At 44.2% G+C, this 25,968-nt stretch overlaps 1 protein-coding gene across 1 annotated transcript; it reads right to left on the reverse strand.

Annotated features, from left to right (window-relative positions):
- Window positions 1-708: 708 nt before the first annotated feature.
- Window positions 709-25,257, reverse strand: ubash3ba (ubiquitin associated and SH3 domain containing Ba). Its single transcript, XM_079737527.1, has 14 exons — window positions 24,583-25,257; window positions 13,604-13,657; window positions 13,103-13,289; window positions 11,957-12,155; window positions 10,781-10,950; window positions 10,076-10,284; window positions 8,269-8,401; window positions 6,986-7,109; window positions 6,452-6,574; window positions 6,157-6,249; window positions 5,202-5,346; window positions 3,960-4,066; window positions 3,322-3,431; window positions 709-3,083 (listed from the first exon to the last, which is right to left on the reverse strand). Exons 1-14 carry the CDS (start codon window positions 24,711-24,713, stop codon window positions 2,946-2,948), a joined length of 1,923 nt encoding a protein of 640 aa, XP_079593653.1. The 5' UTR covers window positions 24,714-25,257; the 3' UTR covers window positions 709-2,945.
- Window positions 25,258-25,968: the final 711 nt, after the last annotated feature.

A 25,968-nucleotide genomic window follows, 5' to 3' on the forward strand; every position in this document is an offset into this window, starting at 1 on the left:
GGTACACTCCACCGGGTGTAGGTTTAGGTGATACCGGTGACACACTTTAGGCCTCGCAGTCGCATATTAATAATCAACAAAGCAACATTTTGACAAGCTGACAAAAATGTCCTAAAGTAGCCAATAGCCCCGTTTATCTTTCATTTGCCATGTTAATCACAACATTGAAAATTATAAATTATTAGTCATCCTACAATTCTCATAGGCAAGGCTAGTGCAAACTCCCAACATCCATATTTTAAAAGAAGACTTTTAAAGAAGACATATCGCTCAACTCCTTACCATGGATAGTACAATTATAAATCATAGCTTACGTCAGTTTTGACCTTCCCGGGACAGAAAACGCTGAATGGGTCCTTACTGAAAATCGTCGGTCGAGTGCTACGTCTTCGTTAATAAAAAGATAAACATGGGATGCCAAATGAACGTCCAAAAACTTGGATAAAATATAATGGCGGCGTTGTGGGGCCACCTAGTGGCCTATACAAGTGTTGGTCGACATAACAGCCCGAATTTATTGTTGTCTATTCATATTATAAAACATCTAAAGCATTGACAGTTGCAGACTTTTTATGGCCAATCAAACAAATTAAATAAAAATTATTACATACCATCCAGCTTATTGCCTCATCACAAATCACAGGAACTGATTTTTGACCACACATTAATATCACAAACATGTATTTTTATTTTATTTATTTTGTCGGCATCGAAAATAACCAAGCAAATTGATTTAAAAAGAGAAAAAAGTGCATGCTCTGTTCGAGAGTAGGTGCAAGGGAAGCACACTTTTCATCGTGTATATTTTCTTTCATTTTTGTTTAACACTTTGTATACTATCACATTGCAGGCATGTCAAAAGCACAAATGTTCATGTCATTTATGAAATTGATATTGTTGCTCTTTTTGAGAGTAGGTACAATATATGCTCAGCTCTAACAATGATAGTAACACCAAAAAACGATGTGTCATTTTACACAACCAGTAAAAAAATCTAATATTTTATGAGCTATACATTCATAGCTAGAACCTATATTAAAAGCCAAATCAGCAAGCGATAAATCAGAATTTTAAGTAAATCTACACAGCAATGTTCTGACTTTAAGCCTCTATGGGCAGAACGTGTGTAGGAATGTTCAGAAGATTAATACTTAACAATCCCCATCTTTATGGAGAAATACAAATAAAACCAAACTAAGGGACAGCCTACGCATTGAAGAGTTTGACTGAACGGTAAGGGCTTTTAATTTTGATCATTCTTCCTGTAGCATTTTGTTTTAAGGCTGTCGTTTCTGAAAATATAGATATACTTTCTTTCTGCACCACTGAACTTAATATCAATAGCATGGAGAGACCCTTCCTCACAGTAGGTATTTTGGTGTTGCTCTTGTTCATAGCTAGCCCTATCTAGCTACATGCAGTTCCAAAATACCTCCAATAACAATAAATAAATACACCCTCTATTCAACAATTATTGCTATAGGTGGAGGCCATGGTACCTCGTCCCCACTGGGAGCGGTGTTCCCATGATGGGTGTCATCCGTCGTCCTGGTGACTTAAAGAGTTTCCGGTCAACATGACTGACTGACTGAGGAAAGGAAACGGACAAACTCACACAGGGTTGAATGTGAAACTCAGATGTAAAGGACAGCAAACAAAAAAATAATAATTGTTTTGTTTTCAACAAAACCAACATTACTTAAAAACAAATCTTTTCCAGATATAGGGATTTCTTCAAAGACAAATTAAAAGGAATGATTCTGTAATCTTGCCAAGGAGCCGATGGCACGGTTAGAAATGCCGAAGACACATGTTCAATCAGTCACATCTTCGATCTCGTCCATCCAGTCACTACATACTTATCCTTCATGACGGCTCTAACCAAATCATATAAATAGGATTATTCTGTGGCATACATCATAACACACAACAGGCAGCGTAACACTTACTGTCATCATCCGTTCTGTTCATAGAAATAAAATGCACCAAACATTAAGGAAGAACGGTTCAAACTGACCAGGACAAAGCACAGGTAGGGAAACCGCACTGAGGTTGTGATGCAGAAGAGACACGACGTCGACGAAGGTAAGCCATTTAGTCAACGAAAGCACCAACTAAAGCTCTAGAACAAAGTCGTAGCTCCACTGCCTACATTTAGCATCCACTGTATACAATATGGAAATATTGCTTGTGTACGGGGGCCTTAGCGGAAAAAGGCTACAAAAAGCTGTTACGTTTTGGTAAATCTGTGTAAATACGAACACGAAAACCCTTCATGGAGTAGGACTCGCAGGAAGAGTCCCAATGTGTTATGACCCAAACACCGACGCCAGTTCTGCTGCCGTCTGATTGTCAGATAGACTGCGTTTCCACTGTGCTTCATTTCAACAGGAATAGTTGTTTTTCTTAAAATCTAAGGATACTGAACAAACCTCTGACTATTTCAATTAAATATATTCTGTCTTCTTCTTGACTCTGCTTTGTTTTGCTTGTCACAGTGTTCATAAAAAAAGAGGCAGTGGTCACCAGGATCTCTTGTTCGGGAACGTTCTTAACGCTCACCGCGAGCCTGCACACACAAGTGTTCAACAAGAACCCCGCGGAAAGAGAATCAGACAGTCCATCAAACCGTTGGCGAGCCACCAGTAATAACGCTTGCTCGCCTTTTTCCTAGAAGCTCCCACTCACTTTTCTCTCTCTCTTTTGCTCAGTGCTTGAACGGTCGGATGGCCATAGGGACTGTAACGTAGTCCAATTTGTTCTTGCCGTTTCCTCATAAATACAGTACCTTCTTCTCATTCACAAGCAGTTCATTAAGTTCAGCGAAACGGGTGGCTGGATGGGTGAGCGGATAAAGCGTTTGAGGGCTAATAATAAATATTCATTTCAGACGAGCACCTGGACAACAGGTGTCCACACAGCACCTCTCTGTCGGCCTCTTCCTCTCAGTCCTGCAGAAGCATTTCCCTCCAGTTGAAGCTGTGATTGGGTCCGTGTGTCAGTGGCAAGATGGGTGGGTCAACCAGTTGCCAAACCCCCGTCTCCCCCAGCTCCTCGCAGGCACAGAAGCCCAGGTATGGAATCTGGAGAGAGAGAGAGAGAGAGAGAGAGAGAGAGAGAGAGAGAGAGAGAGAGAGAGAGAGAGAGAGAGAGAGAGAGAGAGAGAGAGAGAGAGAGAGAGAGAGAGAGAGAGAGAGAGAGAGAGAGAGAGAGAGAGAGAGAGAGAGAGAGAGAGAGGGGGAACAGACTTTTAAATAAATGAGAAAGTATGACAAAACAAATTATAAGAAAACAGTGGAAGGAGCATGCTCTCACACCGACCTTTCGGACGACCTGGACAAAGTCCTTGGCGTTCTGGGGACTCAGACCTTGCATCTGGCGAGTACAGGCCTCCAGGGATGAGGCGTGAGCCACGATCAGCACCGTATCTCCTGTCAGACAGAGGCATGCCTTCAGAAAGCACTCACAGGGCCATTCAAACACTTTTACCCTTCTACCTATCTTCTCCTTTATGTACAATGGAGACAGGACTTCAATACCGGAACCAAGGTTGTAGGTCTGTTTAAGAAGGCCGTTCTACTATATCTGCATGTTTTTTGTGATCGAGCGACTAGCGACCAAAGATTCGAGGAAGAACACGTATTTGAAGAGCAGGACACTAGGACACCATCGCGATGAGCCAAACGCAGGCAAGGGGCGGAACTGAGATCAGCCCATTAGAAGGTCACACAATGTCACTGCTAGGCCGGCTAAATCGAAAAACACGTTTATTTAAGGGTTTTTTTGTGACCCATACGCTGTCAACCATTGTCATAAGGCTCAGTTTTCAGTGGCGAAAGCGGCAACTTAGTGTGGAAGAATGGTAATAACAGGGACTGCAGCGTTGAAACGCTCAAGGTGTCATCCACACTGAGAAGGAAAAAACTAAATGGCTGTGGCTTTGTAGTGCGTTTCCGTACCCAGGTTGTGGCACTCGGACAGGATCTCCCGGGTCACCTGGAAGCTTCTGCTGATGTAGGTGTCATAGGACTCTGCCACCACCAGCTTACTGATGGGGATATGAGGTCTATGGGGAGAGAGGGGTGGCATGAGAACAGACAAAATGGATTTCCCTTACTAAGATGCAGAGGTGCAGAGGTGGTGCTTAACTAATAAGCCATGTGCGGTCTAAAACGAATGGTCTCATACAGAGGCAGGCGTGCGGCCCAACACCACAGACATTGACGGATGCCTATGGCATTTGGAACACATCAAAGACTAGGGCTGTCCCCGACTCGGGATTTTCTGAGTCGAATCAGATCTGCCTTTTCAGTCCAGAGATTCGACTATTCAGCGGCCGTGCGGGGCAGGTCTTTTGGAGGTTTAAAAAATGAGTTTTCTTTCTATTAACACTCTGTTTTGGTAGGCTATAGGCCTTTTATGTATGCTTGCGCGTTGCACTCATTACGTTCTCACCTGAACAGTTTTCGGTCAAATAAAACTCGTTGAAATTGTAGCCAACTTATTCCTGTCGGGTTTTAATTCAGCTCCTGCCCATAATGCGGTCCGATGATGAACACGGGGCTCATTTATAGGCTAGTGGAGTGGATAATCCACTATATGAGCCCCGTGTTCACGATCTGATTGCATTTATTGAGCCCTGAGGATACACAGCGCTGCGTCGCCACACTGACTGCGCTCCTAGAGAAAATGTAGCAATAATGTAAGGGGAGACAGCCGCTTCCCTCTGCGAGATTCTGTCAAACAAAGTTACAACGAATCAATCGCCACAGTGACATGGACAGTGTCTAAATAAAGCTTCTCTTTATTATTATCATCAGAGCTATGATGCAAATGGTGAATATTAAGCCTGCGGTGGCATCTGTACGCGCAGTTTACAATTTATTTTCAGCACCAACTGCCGCTGCAGAAGAATAATAAAAAGTCACAATAAATGTGTCGATACATGCATATGGTCTGACACGTCTACACTATAGATTGGGTCGGGAAACGGCGGGAAACCCCGCAGTCGACTGAGATTCTCTGAGTCGACTGCGGGTTTCCCGACTGATGATTTGCAATATTGACTTTCAGGGGACGGCCCTATCAAAGACCTATAGCATATTTAAAGGAGCCGGGTTAGGATCTTGCTGATCAATGCCTACAGTGAGACTGCAGACATAAGGGGAAGGACCCAGTGAACCACAGGGTTGAGCCAGCACCTGTATGTTGTGTCCACATTCAGGTTGGCGACGGCCAGCTCCACAGGGGGGATCCAGGCGGGGAGGGATGTGCCAGACACCCACTTGGTCCATTCGAACAAGCCTGGCTCTACACGGATCTTCGTTTTTCCATCCAGTTGTAGACCTGTGTGGGTGGGGCGTGGGGGACATAGGTCAGTAAGTCAGTCTGCATGCAAGATCCGCCAAAAACCTCACCACAGACTTCATCGCAAAACTTTTAAACACTTTTGGCACTACTTTGAGCCAATCAGAAACAGAACTAACTGAGACAGAACAGTCAGATGCTGATGATTTCTGGTTTTTTTTTCTTTAAATAGGAGCAAAGCCCCTTTCACACATGCTGTCTACCACAGTCATGTTCTGGGACATTTCCTACATGGGGTCATTCGCGAATGGGAACAGGGATCAGAATCACGAAAATCAGTACCGCCAATTTCCCCCCCTCAAGTCCTGATTACATTTCCGGAACACTGTCGGTAGTTGTATAAAAAGCAGTAACATTTCCATGAGAGACAGCTATGTCCATCTGACATAAGACGCTCTCACGTTGAGCAAGCGAACCAATCACAAGACTCAGATGATTTTCCCCAAAAGTTAATTTTCTCAATGGGTAGAAACTGGATGGACTCCGAAACAAGGGAACTCTCATTCTGTGAGTTTCACGTCGGTTGGCGTCCATAAGTGTTACATTACCACCTTCTGCTGGAACGTCCCCTTGCCCATCTATTCCAGCATTGCTTTGTTCCAGAACCTCGCTGTGTGTGTGAATATTGAGCATCAACAGCGGGGCCTGAAAGGTTATACCATTACTAAAGTAGCTGACAGGTAATTATGTGTAAAAGAGGCTTAAGGATACTGTGGCATATGTTGTTGTATAAAAAAAGAGAAACAAGCCAACCTTAAGATAGAAATGTGTGTGAGTACTGGTGCCCACCTTGGAGAATGTTCTGGGCCGTCTGGACGCAGCGCAGCGAGGGAGAGCAGTAGATGAAATTCACTGTCGTGTGGCTCTCCAAAAGGGCCTCCCCTGGTCACCAGAAATAAACATGCTCAGAGACACATCATACACACAAGTATGTTGAGATATATCACAATATCATATACGCAAAATATTATGATAATGATAATTACAGCCATTCTGGCTTGTAGCGGTTATTTTACATTCCTGTAAAATGAAAGACCTTTTGTTGCTTGAAATAAAAGTTTAAAAGCATTGTGATGCTACATACCTACGAGGCGGGCCTGTGTCCCACCGAACACAGTGATTGGACAATCTTTATCGTAGTCTCGGTATCCTCCGCTTCTGATTGGCAGGCTGGGCGGCATGTTGAGATTACAGCGAACGTATCGACCTATTAAAAGAAAATGTGGAAAAAAAATGTTTTCTATGAAGACTTAAGACTGGTAGATGTGATGACTTCACAACCTCACAAGCAGTACATGGACATTTAGAAATTATAAAGAAATGTAAAGACATACACACACATCTAGCTTTCTCTGCAGGTGCTGGACAAGTGCAATTAATAACAAACATTAAAGAGTAGAGTGAGTCTGCACACTGCTTAATGCTCCAAAGTCGTTAGTTATTCCAAAGTTATTTCATGTTTATCGCATTGGTTTTCACTGCATTAGAGCGACAAAGATCCAAATGTTAAAAGGTGATATTTTTCTTATATTGTTGAAAATAACCTCTTAGGAGCACGATAACAATGTGAATGTTAAGTAAACTGCCGTCGCATGCAAACCACGCCCCTCCGACTGACCTTTGTTGTCGAAGCACTGAGTGACCCAGTGTTTGCCGAAAACCACGTCCATACGCTCGCCATGGCGACAGACAAACAGGCTCCTCTTGGGCAGACTGGACTGCTCACTGCCGGCCCTTAGCAGCTACCAGAGGGCACAAAACGCTCATCACCCTCACTGACAGCAGCCAGCTGTACATCGCAGACACGCCAGCACTCAGCCTCAGCAAGTCCCCAAGGCACTGGTACGTCGAGATTACCGCTAGCTCAAAAACCTCGGCGAGACTAGTACCTATGGGCCGGTTGCCATGGCGACCACCCAGGATCCAGTGGAGGCACAGAAATATACCTAACACGTTATATTTGAATATTGTATTTCTATAATTTTTTAGGACAAGCGGGAGTGAGAGGATGAGTGTTGCTTCCGAATGCAACAGGATGTTAGGTTTGTGAATAGACATGGGAGGGGAAACGTCAAGGGAATAGTATTGATTAGCACGGCGTCAGAATCAATATAATGTGCGGTTGGAACACTGTGTAGGTATGCATTTACACAGTGTCATAAAAGCTTTACAACACGGCTGAGAGCAAATGAGCAGTTGATGCAGAAATCAATTTCGTTTTCGTTGTAAAAAGGATAATACCTTAATAATATAATACCTTTTCATAAACACACATGTATTGCTGACAGCTACAAGGCCCACAGTACTATAACATAACGAGCTGCCTCACGCTAACAGCTACAAGGCCCACAGTACTATAACATAACACGCTGCCTCACGCTAACAGCTAAAAGGCCCACAGTACTATAACATAACACGCTGCCTCATGCAAACAGCTACAAGGCCCACAGTACTATAACATAACGAGCTGCCTCACGCTAACAGCTAAAAGGCCCACAGTACTATAACATAACACGCTGCCTCACGCTAACAGCTAAAAGGCCCACAGTACTATAACATAACACGCTGCCTCACGCTAACAGCTACAAGGCCCACAGTACTATAACATAACACGCTGCCTCACGCTATCAGCTACAAGGCCCACAGTACTATAACATAACACTGACTCACGCTAACAGCTACAAGGCCCACAGTACTATAACATAACACGCTGCCTCACGCTAACAGCTACAAGGCCCACAGTACTATAACATAACACGCTGCCTCACGCTAACAGCTACAAGGCCCACAGTATTATAACATAACACGCTGCCTCACGCTAACAGCTAAAAGGCCCATAGAACGACATGCTAGCAGGTGCATGCTAACAGCAAACAGCCCCAGAGTGCAGGGAAGTGATACCTGCATGGGTGTAGTGAGGACGCTGAGGCCAGCCAGGTGTCCCAGGCTGTCGAGCAGCTGTCCGTCTAACAGCATGCTGTCAGCCCGACCGCCTGGGTCTGGGGAGGAGGCCCCGTTGAGGAACGAATGAGACCTGGTGAACATCAAACCAAAGAGAGGTAGTCAACCTCCATGGCCTTGAACATGGCTCACGTAACTCCAGGGAGGATTGCAATGCCGCTTAATAAGTGCTCTAGTGTTTCTTTCAATGTTTTCCAGCGAAATAACTGCGCTTTGCCATGCTTACTTTTTGCCTTAATGGCTTCCATGACTGAGCAATGCCTTTGTGTAATGTTTTGGGTAATTTGCAGTGGTTTGCAAAATTAAGAACTAATGAATGTTGCAGCAATGCTTTGCCTAACCTTCATAAAATATGACCTGCCTGATTATGTTCAAAGTTATCCGTCTTTGAAAAACATGTTGTGTGAGAGAAGGAGAAGTCACACAACAACAAGAGAAATACAGACAGACAGACAGACACAGAGAGAGTTAAACATAGACAGAGTGAGCAACAAACAGGCAGGGAAGGAATGAGAGACAGAGACAGACAGAGATAGAGAGACATAGACGGAGAGAGAAACCAACAGGCAGAGAAGGACTGAGAGACAGAGACGGAGACAGCCAGACAGACAGAGAGTGAAAAACAAACACAGATTGAAAGAAAGAGACAAAGACAGAGAATGAAAAACATGAAAGAGATTGTGAGACAGAATGAGACAGAGACGAAGACAGAGAGAGATAAACATAGACAGAGAGAGCGGAAAAACAGACAGAGATGGAGAGAGAGAGAGACAGAGACAGAGACATGGACAAACAGACAGAGAGAGCATGAGAGACGGAGACAGAGAGAGAGATAAACAAGTAGAGTGAGATAAAGAGACAGAGACATGAACAAACAGACAGGGAGAGCATGAGAGACGGAGACAGAGAGAGAGAGATAAACAAGTAGAGTGAGATAAAGAGACAGAGACATGGACAGACAGAGAGAGAGTGAGAGACGGAGACAGAGGGAGAGATAAACAGAGAGAGAGAAAGAGAAAGAGACATGGACAGACAGAGAGAGCATGAGAGACGGAGACGGAGAGAGAGATAAACAGAGAGAGTGAGAGAAAGAGACATGGACAGACAGAGAGAGCATGAGAGACGGAGACAGAGAGAGAGATAAACAGAGAGAGAAAGAGAAAGAGACATGGACAGACAGAGAGAGCATGAGAGACGGAGACGGAGAGAGAGATAAACAGAGAGAGTGAGAGAAAGAGACATGGACAGACAGAGAGAGCATGAGAGATGAGACAGAGAGAGAGATAAACAGAGTGAGAGAGTGAGAGAAAGAGACAGAGAAAGAGACATGGACAGACCGATAGAGAGAGCATGAGAGACGAAGACAGAGAGAGAGATAAACAGAGAGCGAGTGAGAGAGAGAGACAGAGACATGGACAGACAGAGAGAGCATGAGAAACGGAGACGGAGAGAGAGATAAACAGAAAGAGTGAGAGACGGAGACAGAGAGAGAGATAAACAGAGAGAGAGTGAGAGAAAGAGACATGGACAGACAGAGAGACAGTGAGAGACGGAGACAAAGAGAGAGATAAACAGAGAGAGAGTGAGAGAAAGAGAAAGAGACATGGACAGACAGAGAGACAGTGAGAGACGGAGACATGGACAGAGACACGGATAAACAGACAGAGAGATCGAGAGACAGAGACCGACACTGGCAGGGAGACAGAGAGGCGACTGAACCGGCAGCGCGGTGCTCGACAGCCCTCACCCGTGGACCACCCAGGTCTCACACTCGTCGGCCCGGGTGACGTAGTTCTCGGGCAGCAGGCCCGACAGCCCCGTGCCCTGGGAGCTCCCGTAGACCCAGCCCTCGCTGGCGCTGGCCTGCTCCACGGCGGACATGAACACAAAGTCGCCCGGCACCAGCTCCAGCTCATCCTCGTTCTGGGGCGCGTACGGGTACATGACCTGCAGCGTCTGGGGGTCCGGCAGACACACGCGTGCTTGTTAGGCGGTGGTTTGGTTCTGATCTAGCAGGCGTTCTGCTGATGAGATGTCGCTGCAAAACTCTTATCGTTGCATTGTTTTCACAGGCGTTGTTCCTTCGTTGACAGGACAGTGAAGAGAGACAGGTAGTGGTCGGATCGAAAGCGGCGTCGCTACAAGGCCCTCTACCTACGTGGTTATCGCACAAGCGCAGTGAGCCGTGAAGCCGCCAACTGCTGAGAGACTTCTGAGTTTAAAGAGTTCTCAGGCTTTGCAAGATCACCCTGCATGTATTGTATCACAGTGAAACGTTCCCCACACTTTGAATGTGGCCTCTGTGTGCAGACCCAGTACAGTCACCGGTCACATACCGTCTACTTTCATATGTGGTAATAAGAGGTTAGAAAGCCATCGGATAACCAGAACCCCTTCTCGGTGAGCACAGGGAAAACAATCAGAGTCAGAGTGGGCTGGGGCAGGTCCTCACCTCGTGGTTGGCGAATCGGATGTCCCGCGAGAACATGACAGCCAGCCAATCACAGCCCACGGACGGGTCCATGCTCTTGGCGAGCTTGTCCAGAACAGGCAGGTGATTGGCCTGGAACTGGTAGGCCAGGGTGACGTGGAGCTGCTTCTTGTGCGGTTCGATGTGGACGTCTGGAAAAATATATAAATCAAGCAATATTCAACTATAAACCTTAAGCCAGTTTTTAAAACGCTGTTGAATAGCTCTACTCTACAAGTGTCCCTAGGAGAACTAGACGGGGGCAGGATAGTGTGGTGACTAGGGGGTTTGAATCCCAGCAAAAGTTTCTGGGTTCATTCCCAGGTCTCCCCAATGTCTAACTCTGAGCATTCACAACAAAGAACCTTGACTGTCTCCTTATACTACAGCATTTTTAAATTCTGGATCCCGATTGGTCAATAACATTTCAAGGGTGTGCATTATCTGCACACCCTGAATCATTGGGTTTCAATTGAAACACCAACAACCGTCAAATACAACTATTGATCAGATGTGTCCTGATAACGCAGGAACAATATCCTCAAAGGGCTGAAGAAGAATATATTTATCTCAGCTGATGGGTGGGTGATTAATCCAAAAATCTAATAGACAAATTTATCTCATATCTAATAATTATAATAATTAATAAACCACTCCGGGTTGGACTGTTAATGGAAATAATATGTTGCACGGTTGTGAGCAACCTGGACTTCACCCCCCCTCGAGTACATTAAAACGAGACACACCGGCCTGCTTTATTGCTTAATGAGGTGCATCTCAACTCAATGCGCTTTAATTGCATGTTGAGCGGCAGTAGCTAAGGAGGTAGAGCGGGTAGACTGGTAACCGGAAGGTAGCTAGTTCCATTCCCGGCTCCTCCTAGCTGAGTGCCGAGGTGTCCCTGAGCAAGGCACCTCACCCTGACTGCTGCTGACGAGCGGGCCGTCGCCGTCGGTGTGTCAACATGTGAATGAATGGTTGTAAGTCGCTTTTGGTCAGCGAAATCCCCTAAATGCAAGTGTAAAAGTGTCTCAGATATGACTGAACACATCAAACACACATTGCTCCCCAGAAGCTCATGGCTCCTCAAGAGTAGGACGACGGGATCTCTCAGAGACCAGACGACACCGAACACGAGGCGGGGGGGGGGGGGCGCACCTGCTTTGGAGGCGGCCTCCGTGGCAAACTCGGCGGCAAAGCTCTTCAGCACCTCGGCCTCTTGCTCCTCCACGAACAGGCCGATGAAGTTGGAGGAGGTGTAGAGCTTCAGGCCGAGGGGCGCGGGGAAGCGGCCCCTCCACGTGGCCATGGTGGCCTGCAGCGCCTCCGTGAGCGCCTCCACCTTCCCGTCCGCACACTGAGCACCAGGGTGGAACAAGAACCGGACAGAAGTAAAACCAACGCTCGCTGAGGAACCGACCCGCGAGTCAGACCTGAGGTTGAAACCTATCAACCCAGATCAAACCTCAAGGCAGTGAACGGGGCCGTTCACTGCATAGTGGTCGAGCAACAGGATTGGTGGCCTCTAGATTAGTTATTGATAAAAAAAAGTATTTCTTAAGGGGCACTCCCGTGTCAAAGTGTTTTGATTTATGGGAGCTTGACCGAGGGAAACACACAAGCAGCATTTACCGGTAGGCCTGATATAAATGAAGGAAGTGAAATGTTCAACAAAAAGTCCATGGTTCTCATGGACTAAACTATGAAGTGGCCATCTAAAGACATCTTGTCTTGGACATTTTCTAAAATAAAGCCTTTATCAAGGATTCATTTTAGGACATGTTGTAAGCGGTTTACCGTTTGGTGCCATTTTGTACACTTCTTTTTTTTTTTTTTTTAACTGCTAACTCTTTGTTCGAGCAAACAGGGTTAGAGGACACTAAACAACTAAAGCTAGTCTATAGTTATAACTGAGCCTGTCTTGTGATTAGGAAAGGAGTGATGCATGGTTTGCTGCTTGATAGGATTTTGTTTATGGGTAGTTTGTTTGCTTGATCAAATGCAATCAAATGAATACCGACTTTTGAGGTTTTACCACTCAATAAATATTGTTTCCTATACCAATATTCCAATTCACTGCAACAAGATCTAAGACATCTGTGTGGTCATGTGCTGTGAAGCATGCATCCATGTACGAGTCAAAATCGGGCACATTCCTGCCAATACACACACCATCTGTGACTCTCTGCTTGTGTGTGTGCTAATCAATAGAATCAGATGGTGTCCGCCTTATGATTCTTTTTAACGGCACGCAAACAAATGCTCACACACACGCGCGCGCACACGCACACACATGGGACCGACCATGAAGAACTGGCAGAGGGTGATGTGGGGGAAGATGTTGTGAGCCTTGTTCTTGCCGCAGGTGAGGCGAGACTGCTGCCAGTACTGGGTGAGCTGGTGCAACAGAGGGCCGGTGGGGCGCAGGTACAACACATACTCCCTGGGCAGCGGGTCGTCCAGGAAGGGGTCGTCCACATGGGAGAAGAGCCTGGGTTGGAGGGGGGAAACACACCGGGTCATCACGCAGAGGGTCTTCACCCAAACTAACCCACCCATGGAGGTACTTTTGTCACAGGAACCCCCAAATATTACGTGTGCTAAAATAGGACATGGCTATTGCTATTACCATCCATCAAAAAGTGAGATGATTGAAATGTCACTATGCATATTGTATTCAAAACATACAAATTACAAGACAGGTGAGCATGCAAATTGGCTACAATACAAAAGGCACTGTAGTGTGACTGACTGATGTGGCTTGCTTGCATGCACGCGCGTTTGCATGTGTGTGTGTCTTCTCACCAATCACACGCTGCCTGGACGTTGCGGCTCCCAGTGGAGACCAGAGCTTTCAGCCTGCAGAGAGAGACACACCAGTCAATGATGACATTTATAATCAAACTACAGCACGTTTATTGAAGGACTGAAGGCAGGTGTGTGATGTCTCAACAGACAAACGTTTGGTACCTGAAATAGAGAAATGGTGTGCTTGCCATAGTTACCATTGAATAATAGCATAGCAGCATAGATAATAAGGATCTGATTTATTCAGCACCTTTCATAAATAAGAACGCAGCTCAAGGTTAGCAAAGAAAAAGGATCAGAAAATTAATTAAAAGCCATTCATCATATATATACGATTTTTACTTTTTATTTGTGAAACATTTTATCAAAATACTAGTACGAATGGAATTACATAAACCATGAGATCAGTAAAAATGGGGTTTAAATAAGTTTAAAAGAAAGTCTAAAAAATAAGACTTTCCTGTAATATTTTTGTTGCAATATCAGCCGGCCACATATCAGTGTGAGAAAGGCTTGTCTTCACTTCCCATCATAAAAAGGAAACACAGGAGCAGGATTGATACTGCGTCACACCTGGGAGTGAAGCTGACCTCAATTTATCCAGATATCGCAGGACTGTGCTCGCAGAGGCAGCCGCGCCCGTCTCATGAGGCTTATGGAAGTTCAGTTATCAACGGGCAGGCCAACTTTTAATATTAGTTGTATTTAGCCTAAAATTTTCAAACAGGTTGTTGGTACACAGTTGTTATTCTTAATGTTCTCACTTGGGTGCGTGTGCGTGCGTGTGTGTCTGTCTGTTCTAGTGCTACCACTTTGTACAGCTGACCACAGTTAACAATAAATACTATTATTCTTAAGAATAAATGTGCCTTCTGTGTGTAGCTGTGTGTAGCTGAATAGGGCCGCAGGCCTACGCTACTGTATGTTGTTATATTTTATAACATCTGTCATAATTGTGGTACTTGGGGAGACAAATATTTTCTGAGGTGGTACGCGGTTTAAAAAGTTTGAGAACCACTGGTTTATAGGCATGATTAATAACATGCATGACCAACTTTCTTCATGGTACCCTCCAACAAGCCAGCATCAGAGGACCTGAGATCATCCAGGTCATCACCCAGTAGGTAAGGTGGTTTAAAGAGAGCATTACCACAAACACTAGCCAACTATACCAGTCAGTAAGTCTATTCTCTGTTTACATTGACCACGTAAAATAGGATTATAGCAAAAAATAGCACTGTCAAAAATATTAGACAACAAATCAATAAATGCTAATACCATCTTTACATTGGAGATGTAGCAGGGCTTGGCTTGTTCTGTTTTGTGCCCTGTATTCTCCAGAGAAATGAAACCCTCCTGATAATAACCACCAAGACATCGATACCTCCTGTTCACTTGTCTACCGAAGTTCCCTTCCCCGTGCTGATTGCATTTCTACTAATGAGAGCTCTGAATCTAATGAGATCCTTTTTATATGAGCCATGTTATGACAGGCTGTCCGACCTGCCTCTCCCCGGGATGAGTACAGACATCCAGGAGGAGAGACGCTAACAGCCTGGAGAAGGTGTCTCAACACCTGCCGGTATAGAGCTGTGTAGTGAGGCACAGGAGAGGGGCCAGCTTAGCAGGGTCTCAACGGGTTTCAATTGAATTTCTGTGGGCTACAGTTCATTTTTCTATTCGCAAAAGACTTGACTACATAGGATTTTTTAAGAGTTCGATGTCAGCCCTGTGCGAAAGGCTTCAGGACGCATACAGAGCGAGTATAGCTGCTGAAAAGAGAGCAGGATCTCACTCACACAACAGAACCCAGTTTGGAAACGTGTAATGAGGTTAGTGCAACAGCGGAGGGGCTCTGTTTGACCAAGCCAATCACAAAAGGTAAGTCACAGGCTCAACGCCCACGCGGCCTGCAAACAAAGCCGCTGTGTTCACGCCACAGCTCAAACCACGACGAGCGAGCACATGGTAATGATCTACGAGTCGAACAAACAGCAGGAAGTGATCGCAGTGTTCCCCACAAGCCCACCGTGAGACAGGAATCATTGTCAAGTGGTGGGCGTTGCGATCACGTCTCTGGGCCATACTTCCACTTCTAGTTCTAGTCAAACCTCTTTCCTCCAAAGTGACATTCAGTGAAATCCTGCAGATGCATGTGCTTCCTGAGCAGGGAGTGGGTAGGGCAGCATCCGGCTTAGGGATTCCTACAGATAGGTTGCGGACATTGGAGATCAGAACCTTTACCTTTTCCTGTCTGGGTCGCGGAGCACATTACCGACGGTTGAACCATCTTTCTGACAAGATAGCAATGGGTGTCATGCACACTCACTGCTGCCACAGACCTATTTTTAGATCTGGCCCAGTGAGAGGGCCCTAGATACAGCACAGTGGCCTCCACCCGGGGACATGGGACCCCCCCCCCCCGACACAGCAACACATGCTGGACGCCGGCAGAGCGTGGGTTCAATCCCGCCACCACCAGATGGGTCACCCAGATTCATCCTCTCCACTGTACAATACAGAAAACACCGGAGTGCCGTTGGCCCCGCGCCCGCACGAGGACACGTTTATTTTACCATCTCCGCGAGACTACCACATGTTGCTAGACGCGGTCTGCTGTCATAGTCCTACAGCAGACCGCGTCACTCCGGTTTGGTCGGCTTTTGTCTCAGCACGTGTGAAGACTCAGAGTGTTGCTACAGGATGTGGACGGCCACAGTGGGGCTCGAGAGCTAGAAGAAGAAAAGGTTAAATAAGTGAGCGGAAGGATACGGCGTCGAGTCACTGAGGGCGGTGCAGTGCAGAGGGGCGACGGGGCTGGACGGGATTACAAGGCTACAGCTGGGACTTATACCCCCCCACCTCGTCTAAAGGGGGATGGAGAAGACGACACGGTGCTCTGCTCTGATCCGTTGTTCTCCGTCACGTGTCCTTATGTCACAAAAGAAGACTAAAAGTTCCATCTGTATTTTGTAATGCATTATATTAGCGCTGTTACTTTGTAGTATTTCCATTGATGTTTGTTAACTTAACACTTCACAGTAAATCGTACCGCATCTTCTAAAAAAGGTCAATGGCTCAGCAATTTTTAGACTCAACTATTGAGCTATTTACAAATCAAGCCTATGACAGGCCACTGTTCGTCCTCTGTACTGAACAGCAACAACGCAGCAGAAGGTTGAGAGCACAAGGTCGGAGTAAAACCGTTTTTTCCCCTAAATAATAAGTGTGCGGCTAAGACATAATGTCCCCACTTGGCTCCGAGCAGGAACTGAGTGATTTATTTATAAACTGCATTTCCTGTTCGGTGTAACTCGAGGATGAGAAGGTTGGGCGAGGGAGCGATAGAGGAGAAACAGATCACGGTCCTCCGTTTATGCCAACGCTTTCAAGCGTGGCAAAAGGTGGTCCCCATGTGATTCGGCCCCCAACGAATCACATGGGCTTCTTCGAATTAAAAACAGCAAATGTTAATATCAGCCGTAACCTGATCAAAGCCTCAGTGAGTACGTGATCATTCAAGTTTTTGATCAACACCGGAAATTCACAAACATCACCTTGTTCTAACTGATTAATTCATGGTGTGACCAGGTTTAAGTTTATTCTATACACTGAGCAACCAAGATGTTTAAACGCTAAGGTCTGTGGTTCGGCTCTTCTGCTATACATGAAGCTTAGCAATGGTAACAGGAAGTTGCATTGAAAGAGCTGATGCAGAAGTGCATAATTGCGTGTTCACTTATCCAACAGGAAGTTTAGCCTTGTAGTTTAGTTAGCGTAGTAGTAGTAAATGAACAGGAACTAACAAATCCTGTCACATCTCAATTCTTACACAGACACAAAGTTTGTGTGTTTGTGTGTTAAAACTCCAAGAGCCCTGTATTCCCAGCCGGCCCCGCCCAGGGCCAGCTCCCTCTCGCTCTCTCTGTGGAAATCAACATTTCCTGTTTACGGGCCAGCGGCGTGCACACGTATCACAGCAACAGAAGTGTGCTCGTGCACGAATCGAGACCGCAGTCAACGTCATATTCTTGGGGGAGCCCCGTGGAACATGTTCTCCTCAAACACCAGATGGACTCCACTCTGAATGAACACACACACACACACACACACACACACACACACACACACACACACACACACACACACACACACACACACACACACACACACACACTTTTGGAAGTATTAGCCTTATGGTAGAATATAAAGTATTGCGTGTCAATATCACCATAATGCCCTCTATTAAGCTGCGTCCCTCTGCACTCGTCGTAGAGTTAAAGACCTCTGGCAGTGAGGACCTAGCTTGTTACAGCACAGACGTAGGCTGGGGGTGGGGTTGGGTGAAATTACATTTTTCATGATAATATGTAGAGACCCGCCTTATAACGACACAGATATAAGCTTGGGGGGGGGGGGGGGGGGGGGGGGGACTGTGAGGCCCTTCCTTGGCAAAACACACAGACTGAGGGGAGAAAATTTAAATTGACAATATTGGTTGATTCGTTCCTGTGTGGCCTCTGGAGGTGAAGCGCTGTGTATTCAACACGTTGAACTGAACCTATGGGGCCCCTGCTCATATTCATGGCACTCTGGAGCTGAACCAGTGGATTACCGTGAGAAGGAGAAATTAGCCATGGGAGTGACAGGGAGCTCTCTAAATGGAAGTTCTTATTTCGTGGTTTCTATCACAGTATTTCCTTTTTTCAAGGTATTTTGTTACAGGTCACTCTAACAAATATGTGAATTGTCCACCTCTCCATCTTCCTTCATAAGTCCCACTCACACAAAGCTCCTCCCCTGACAGGGAAATTCGCAAAATGGCAATACGACCTCAGCCAACAGATCCTAGTTTGACAAGAAAATCACAGGTTGAGCTGATCTACGATACCAGGTTCACTTCAATGCAAATACTTCTGCCGTGTTTAATCTAACCCTTTAGAATAGAACTCAACTGTATTGAAGTCCTATATTCGATTTGTAAACATTAGATCAAACTAGAAAATGCATTTCCTGAAGAAAATGTGGTGAATGCTGTAGTACAGTGAGGTTGAAAGTATTTTTAAATAAAGCCACATAGATTAAGTCATAAAGAAACATTAAATGGCTTAAATCAAGTGAAGGGATTTGAACAAAAGTTCAATAGTCTAAATGGAGTAAACGATGTAAACATGCACACCATTTCAGAAATGTAAATGGTTGGAAATAAATAAAGAGGCAGCTGAATGAAAAGCGCAAAGCATTGCTAAAAATGCAGAAATGTAAAATGAATTGAACTGAAGAATCTGAAAGGTCAAATGTATTGCCCTGCACTGCTGGTGTGTGTGTGTGTGTGTGTGTGTGTGTGTGTGTGTGTGTGTGTGTGTGTGTGTGTGTGTGTGTGTGTGTGTGTGTGTGTGTGTGTGTGTGTGTGTGTGTGTGTGTGTGTGTGTGTGTGTGTGTGTGTAAGAGAATAGCGAAACGGTGCGTGATTAAAAGTAGCCAAATAGAGCGGGAAAAACCACCCAATCTGGCAACACTGCCTGAACGTCCTCCAAATGTAGCCCAATCCGGCGGGAAGACCGCCCAATCTGGCAACACTGCTGAACGTCCTCACGCAAATCAATGAGACCAACTGAAAACGAAGCCGGTATGAAACTAAAACTGTGGTTCTGAATAAAGTTTAAATGATATCGAAATTTCGTTTCATTTGTTAAATGGTTTGAACAAGGGTAAACGGTTGAAAAATGAGTTACGACGTCTGAAGAAGCAGGAGTGTCAGAATGGGCAGATGTCTTCAATGAAAACAGCTAAAAAACGAAAGCGGTATGAAACATTGACTCCCATGTTAAAAAAAAAGATAGTATTTTAAAAGTAGAATACCTTAAAAAGTATAAAATATATTTAAAAATCTGAAAAGAAGCGAGCCATTCCAAGATATTCTGAACATTTTAAATTTTGAATGGAGTCTCTAGGTGAAAAATTAAGGAAGGACATAGGTCCCAAAATTTGTAGAGAATAATAAAGAGGAACGAAAGAATACAACTTATGAAGAACAATAGTTGAGCGCTGCATGCAGCACTCACCTAATGACCAACAGATGACGTTGATGGACATTTAAATCTGATATTACAATGATTATTGTTACATATATAAAACCCTAAAAGACATCCTACTCACAGCGCCTCAGTTTCAACAGGTAAATGTAAGCATTGTGTGAGAGATTATTGTCCACCCGATTGAACCCTTACCTTATGCTACAAGTTGTGTGCTTTACGTGTCACTACGGGTTAATGGGCAAGCGTTTGCTTCCTCTTGTGACTTTACTGACTGACTGACTGTTAACAGTTGTTTTCCAGAAGGGTAGAATAGACAAATTAATAATTACAGCTGGATTATGCAGAAAAAAACAAAGACTTCCTTTGAGAAGCAAATGTTCCTTTTGCTTCAAATACATGACTTGATTCTAGCTTTTGGTTGTTTCCTTGGGGACGTCAGGAATAACAAAATACGTTCAGCTAACCAAAACTCTACCTCTTAGCAAAATAATCGTTTGAGTATTTTGTAGAAATCCCAAACAGAAATATTTACCAGACAGCAAGGGGATAGCCGTCGAGAAAAGATACATGTTGAGGTGTTAGAGGTGAACACCTCTAAAAGAGGTGAGGCTAGCAAGTCATCGCCTGCATGAAGTCCAGAAAAGCCTTCTTTTGAGTGCCACAGCATATCCTGTGTACACTTCTGCATTATATTGTGTTGTGTTTGGTTTAATCGTCACAGCAAATGTTTTGTCTACCTGTATGAAATGTCTTGAGCTCACCCACTCACACACTCACCATTTCGGCAACTAATGTTCAATCGCACAATCACTGCGTAAAGGTCACAAACCATTTCCTGAAATAAGCCATTTCCTCCTGCCCCTTACGAATACAAGCTAACCGATATTGTTTCTGCAAGAGGCTGTGTGTGACTTCACACCAGTGGCGGCTGGTGGTTTTTAAAGTGAGGGAAGAAGGCATGCACGCTTGGTTGCCATTGGCCTGCTTGCACTGTTGGTGTATGGTGGTATAAGAAAGTGATTTCAGGGTGTTTTGGTGAACTACAAAATAGTAGGAAGGGATAGTTATGTGAATAAAATTGATACAAAGCCACCAGGGGCATCACTGTCATTTGAAAGGTGGTAGGCAGTATGTCTTTGAAATGGACTGTAAGGGCAGAAGGAAAGGATGCAAAGCCCATTAGTCAAATCAGGCCTACTCTTGATTTGTAAAAGTAAATAAAAAAATCTGGGCCTTTCATTGGGCCTATTTTTGCCCGCAATGACTGAACTTATTGGTTGTTTTTTTAGCTATGTTTATTTTCAGTTACAATTGTTTTAAAAAAAGACTCAAGATCAAGTGATGCCATTTAAAATGCATCATGCTCTGAATCATTCACCCTTTCCACAATACCAAACAGAACAGTCAGAGTAACAAACTAGTAAAAGAACAAGAACATTATTTCAAACAACCTGATCTATAAGCATGGTGCCTAGCAAGGAGAGTCGGATAGCAGCACCAACGTTATCTTGACACTTCGTGGCGTTTGGTTGCCCTATCAAGATTGTTCACATCAGTGAAACCATGAACAGCCCACGTTGGAGATTTGCCATTATTCAAGAGCAAACAGGGCCAGCAATACAGTCGATTGCTAGTAATGATACCAGTAAGCCATGAGTACCTATACCACATGTAGCACTCACAACACTGACGTTGCCATTACTTTTGGTGATCTCGATTTTGGGAAGTGGTCTACCTTTTTCTTTGGTCGCTAACTTAGCACTGTAACTCAATGAATGCAATGCTTTGTGTAATAAAACATGAACAATGTCCTCTGTTTCCAATGTTTCCATTGTACACTTCATTTGCAAATGTTAGAATCTCGCTATCGTTCAGATGATTTTACCTGCTTTGCGTCTCTTAGACTGAACGGCAGTGCAGGCAGAGCGGGTTTGTTATCGACAGCATTGCCAGATTGGGCAGATTTCCCTCCCAATGATAATTTTTCCAGCCTAACGTGATTAAAAGTAGCCCAATTGGGTGGGAAGTCTGCCCAATCTGGCAACACTGCTCACCAACCATGGATCCTGCTTATTGGTTAATAGCGCAGCGCGAATAGATTTTTGCACAAATCAGACGCCTTAAGGTCACACCCACTCAGAGGAGGAATTTCCTCCTCTCTCCCATTGAAACCCATGTTATTCACCGGCCGCCATTAGTTTCGGGGAAATGTATGAGAGCCAATGGAGGCTGAGGGATGAACGTCCTCCCTGAAGTAATTGTCAATAGGCGATAGGGGGCAATGTCCCTTTACCCAGGGAAACAAACATTATATATTCAAAGGCTTTAATTCATTACAGTAGTCTGGGCAATCTACATTTTGTATTCTCAACAATGTTAAGGAGGATCTTCCTCCCTCTCCTCAATGGAGAAGCCTCCACTCACACATACATATGTGTGTACAGACAGAGTTTCTTGGCGTATCCTTAGTGATTTAATCCCTACAGTATGGTAAAGAAAGAAAGAGAAAATAAATTGTCAATAGTTCAAGAATAGTTATTAAGAAGCAGCATAGAGATTTCTTAGCAAAAATGTATCAAAAATCTACATCCATTTGTTGTATATGTATATATAAGTATAATAATGAATATAGGCTATTCATTCCATTAACTTGTGTGAATATTAAAACCCTATTGACTTTCTTGTTATGAAAACATCTAAATAGTGTTGTAGCATCGTTGTGATTCAGGTGAGTTTGACCTTTTTGGATGACAACACACTTTCTGAGCATAAGGAGAGTGCCATCTGCCCACCAGCCAATTGATTACCCGATCGGAATCATGAATGACTCAGCATGAAATACTAAACCCAACCGAATTCCCTTCCCAAAAACAGAAACCCTGATTGTGTGTGCATGGTGTGACTCACTCTCCCCATTGGAACAGTCAACCCCCTATTTTTTTCACAATCCAACCCCTTGTCCCCTTAAGCTATGACATAAACGTATCGCTTCCAGCACCTAACAATAAAATAACATACAAATGACCATCTCAATGGAAATAAATATGCAGTAAGAAAAAAAAAAATAGTCCATTTGTTGGTTAACCGTAGCATAATAGTCCAACGGAAGAATAGAAGGAATCTCTCTTCTGGAATATTCCACCATGTTTTACCGATACAAACCCTGCCATGCACACTAAGGGTCTTGCATACAAAATAAAATGGGGATAGCTTTTCTAAGGGTGATAATAAGTTTGCATATGGTATAGTGGCAAATAGAGGGTGAGTCAACAAACCTTTATATAGGTACCTTTATATATAAATATACACCTTTTTAACCTTTATATAGCCTATAGTCACCTTATAAATATAAAACCAACATCAGCAGGCCTTAATATATATTTAGCACTACATAAAAAAATGCAGTGCAGAGTTATCTGCCTATGCCCTGTCTGGACGTACTTCTATGTAAAAAGGCCAATCACGTTGGCTTCATGCAATTATGTTTGGGGAGCATTTGGGGTTTGTGTGGCCTATATGAGCAACCTCAGCGTGGAGCCAGAATGACAGGCATGGGGCTACGGTCGTCAACCCTAACACACACACACACACACACACACACACACACACACACACACACACACACACACACACACACACACACACACACACACACACACACACACACACACACACACACACACCTAGAAAACCAAGCTACTGTACATGGTCATACATTCCACACTGGAAACTTATTGAGCACTGACTATAGGACTGACTAAGGAGGAGTTTTACTGGTGTCAAGACAAACTGGTCTGAGAAGGATATTTTTTTGTATGAGGAGGATAGCATAATAGGCAGGGTCCCAGACCAAGGTTGTTGGTTCCCCATCCACAGTCAACCTATAGTCATCGTTAAGCAAGATGCCGTCACCGTTATCTGTTCCTTAATAACATCATATTTGAATTGACTGTAGATGGCTTTGCATAAAAGTGTATGCTTAAAAGCAATAAGAAATAAGTTATAGTATAATAGGCAATAGTAAACACTAGTATAGTGGTGGAGACATGGACCAGCTATAGGCTATATGCAATAGGACTCCCCACCTCCAAAACACATGACTTTAACAACATTTCAGTTGTGTTTGATTAGCGTACAAAGTTGCATTTGTGTTTATTAAAGCGTAGTCCTTTTGGGAACCTAGGCAATGGCTTTCTTGACCCAAACATGAACTTGTTTGCATGCTACCTTTGGCTGCATCAGGAGCTCACTTATTACATAATGCATATGTTTTGCAATATGTCGATTTCGTGAAAGATTTCAGTTTCGTGAAAGATTTCCTTCCGGCATTAATGCTTTTTTGCCTCGATTGAATTCTTACATTTTTTAAACATGATTAATGACTGAATGACTGAATTAGATGTTTTTGAGGTACTTTAATACAAGTAACGTATGATCATTTCTGACATCGACAGTGGAAAGGGCCACAGTATGGCCCATATTGAGGCTGGATTTTCTAAAACACAGCCTATGATATCAAAATGAAATGTTGTGTGAGCTTGCACGTTCGCTCAGTGATAGACACTTGGTAATAATGAATAGTTGATCCATTTTCTATTAATCTGGCAAGTGCATCCCCTTCTGAGCTGTAACGCGAGTTTTCAATCAGGAAACCCCATTAGCACTTACAGCAACAACTGTGAAACTCATGTTAAACAAATGCCATAAGCTTGGCAGGTGGGGGGGAAACCAACAAGGTCAACAACAGGCCATGTGGCACATGCTCAGGCAGTGCCCATACATAGTATAGATGGTGTTGAATCGCTTATGTTCTAAAATTACCACGTATAGCACTAGGCAAATAACAGACACATAAGGGGAAGAATAGCCGCAACAGTGTGTTTAGTCGGTTCCTATGAGTCTCACTAATAACTGTGTACAAACGTTGTGTATACTCACGCCCTGGTCTTTGGAAAGCCCATGGAGAGCAGGACGTCCAGGGTGGACGCCCCTTGCTTCACAGTGCCCGGGCGGGTCAGCCGCTGCCTCCGCGGGGTCACTTTGGTGTAAATGTCGTCTTTCGCTGCCATAGCTCACTCAGTCCTATCTCTGGTCAGATCGGAGAGATGAACGCTGGGATGTTGTTTTTTAGACCAGGGCGGCTTTGGTTAACCCGAACATACACACACAACAACGTAAAGCCCTGAACGAGGGCAGGAACATTTTTGGTGAAATGCTCTGAACCCCAAAAATCAAGCTGCCTCTCACAGGCTCACTTTTGCTCCATCACAAGCCACGAATCGTTTTTCTCCTCTCCCGAGTAGCGAGGTGAACAAGTTGGGCTACTCCGAGCTCATGACATCCGGTAAACTGGTCTGGATGGACAGTTCTGGATCTGACTTTACTTCCTTTCTCCACAATATCTTATTTATGAATGGAATTTGAGTGAGAGGAGATTCAGCCCATGGAAGGTGGCCGCTCCAATCGCCTAACCCCTTCCTTTAAAGACACAGTGTCCGGTGTCAGCCACTATTTCGAGGCAAAAGTGTATATTAAAAGTTCCAAGATCCTTATATCCATGATTCTGTATATATAAACATCAGACCCCCTGACTGTCTGACCGACTGCCTCACTGTAGCGTTACTGACTGGATATTAAGAGCCATAACTTCCTGTTTGGATGTTCAATGTGGGCGTGATCGCTCCCCGCATGCGCCGTACCAATGAGCCAATCAGAGGACTGCAATGCTTACCATAGCAACCAAACTGTCAGCCTACCATGAGTGATAATGGTTTTTGATCAAGTTTCATTTTTAATTATGTTCTGTGTTCTTCATTGATATAGGTAGGCGAGGACACGCGTTTTTGTACATCACGATAGGTTAACTTACGCCAAGATTCAGTGGGACATTTAATGAAAATCTAACAGATTAAAGCAATTAAAGATAACATTAAAATAGTGAAAAGGTGACAAATTGAGTGAACATTTCGAACGCACTACATAAAATAGCTTCAATAATAAGAATTATAAGACAAACTTTAAAGACAGTTCAGCTGTCAGTTCAGCAGTTATCAATTATCACAAGAAAATTCTGTTTTGCAAACCAATAAGGTTACAGAACGCTCAAAAAAAATCTGTCGAGGGATGCACCGATTTTTAGCTGCAGATATCAATGATTCTAAATAAGAAAAAAGATTTGTCATGAATATCAAATGTCAGAAAATCTAAAATATTTTTTTGGATGTTTATGGTATCAAATCAAGATCAATACCAGTATCATTGCATTCCCAGTCTATAGAATTATTTTCAAAGCAGACGAAATCACACCCATGCTTTCACATAAAT

The sequence above is a fragment of the Pollachius pollachius genome, assembly GCF_949987615.1.
Source record: "Pollachius pollachius genome assembly, chromosome: 6".
NCBI lineage: Eukaryota > Metazoa > Chordata > Actinopteri > Gadiformes > Gadidae > Pollachius > Pollachius pollachius.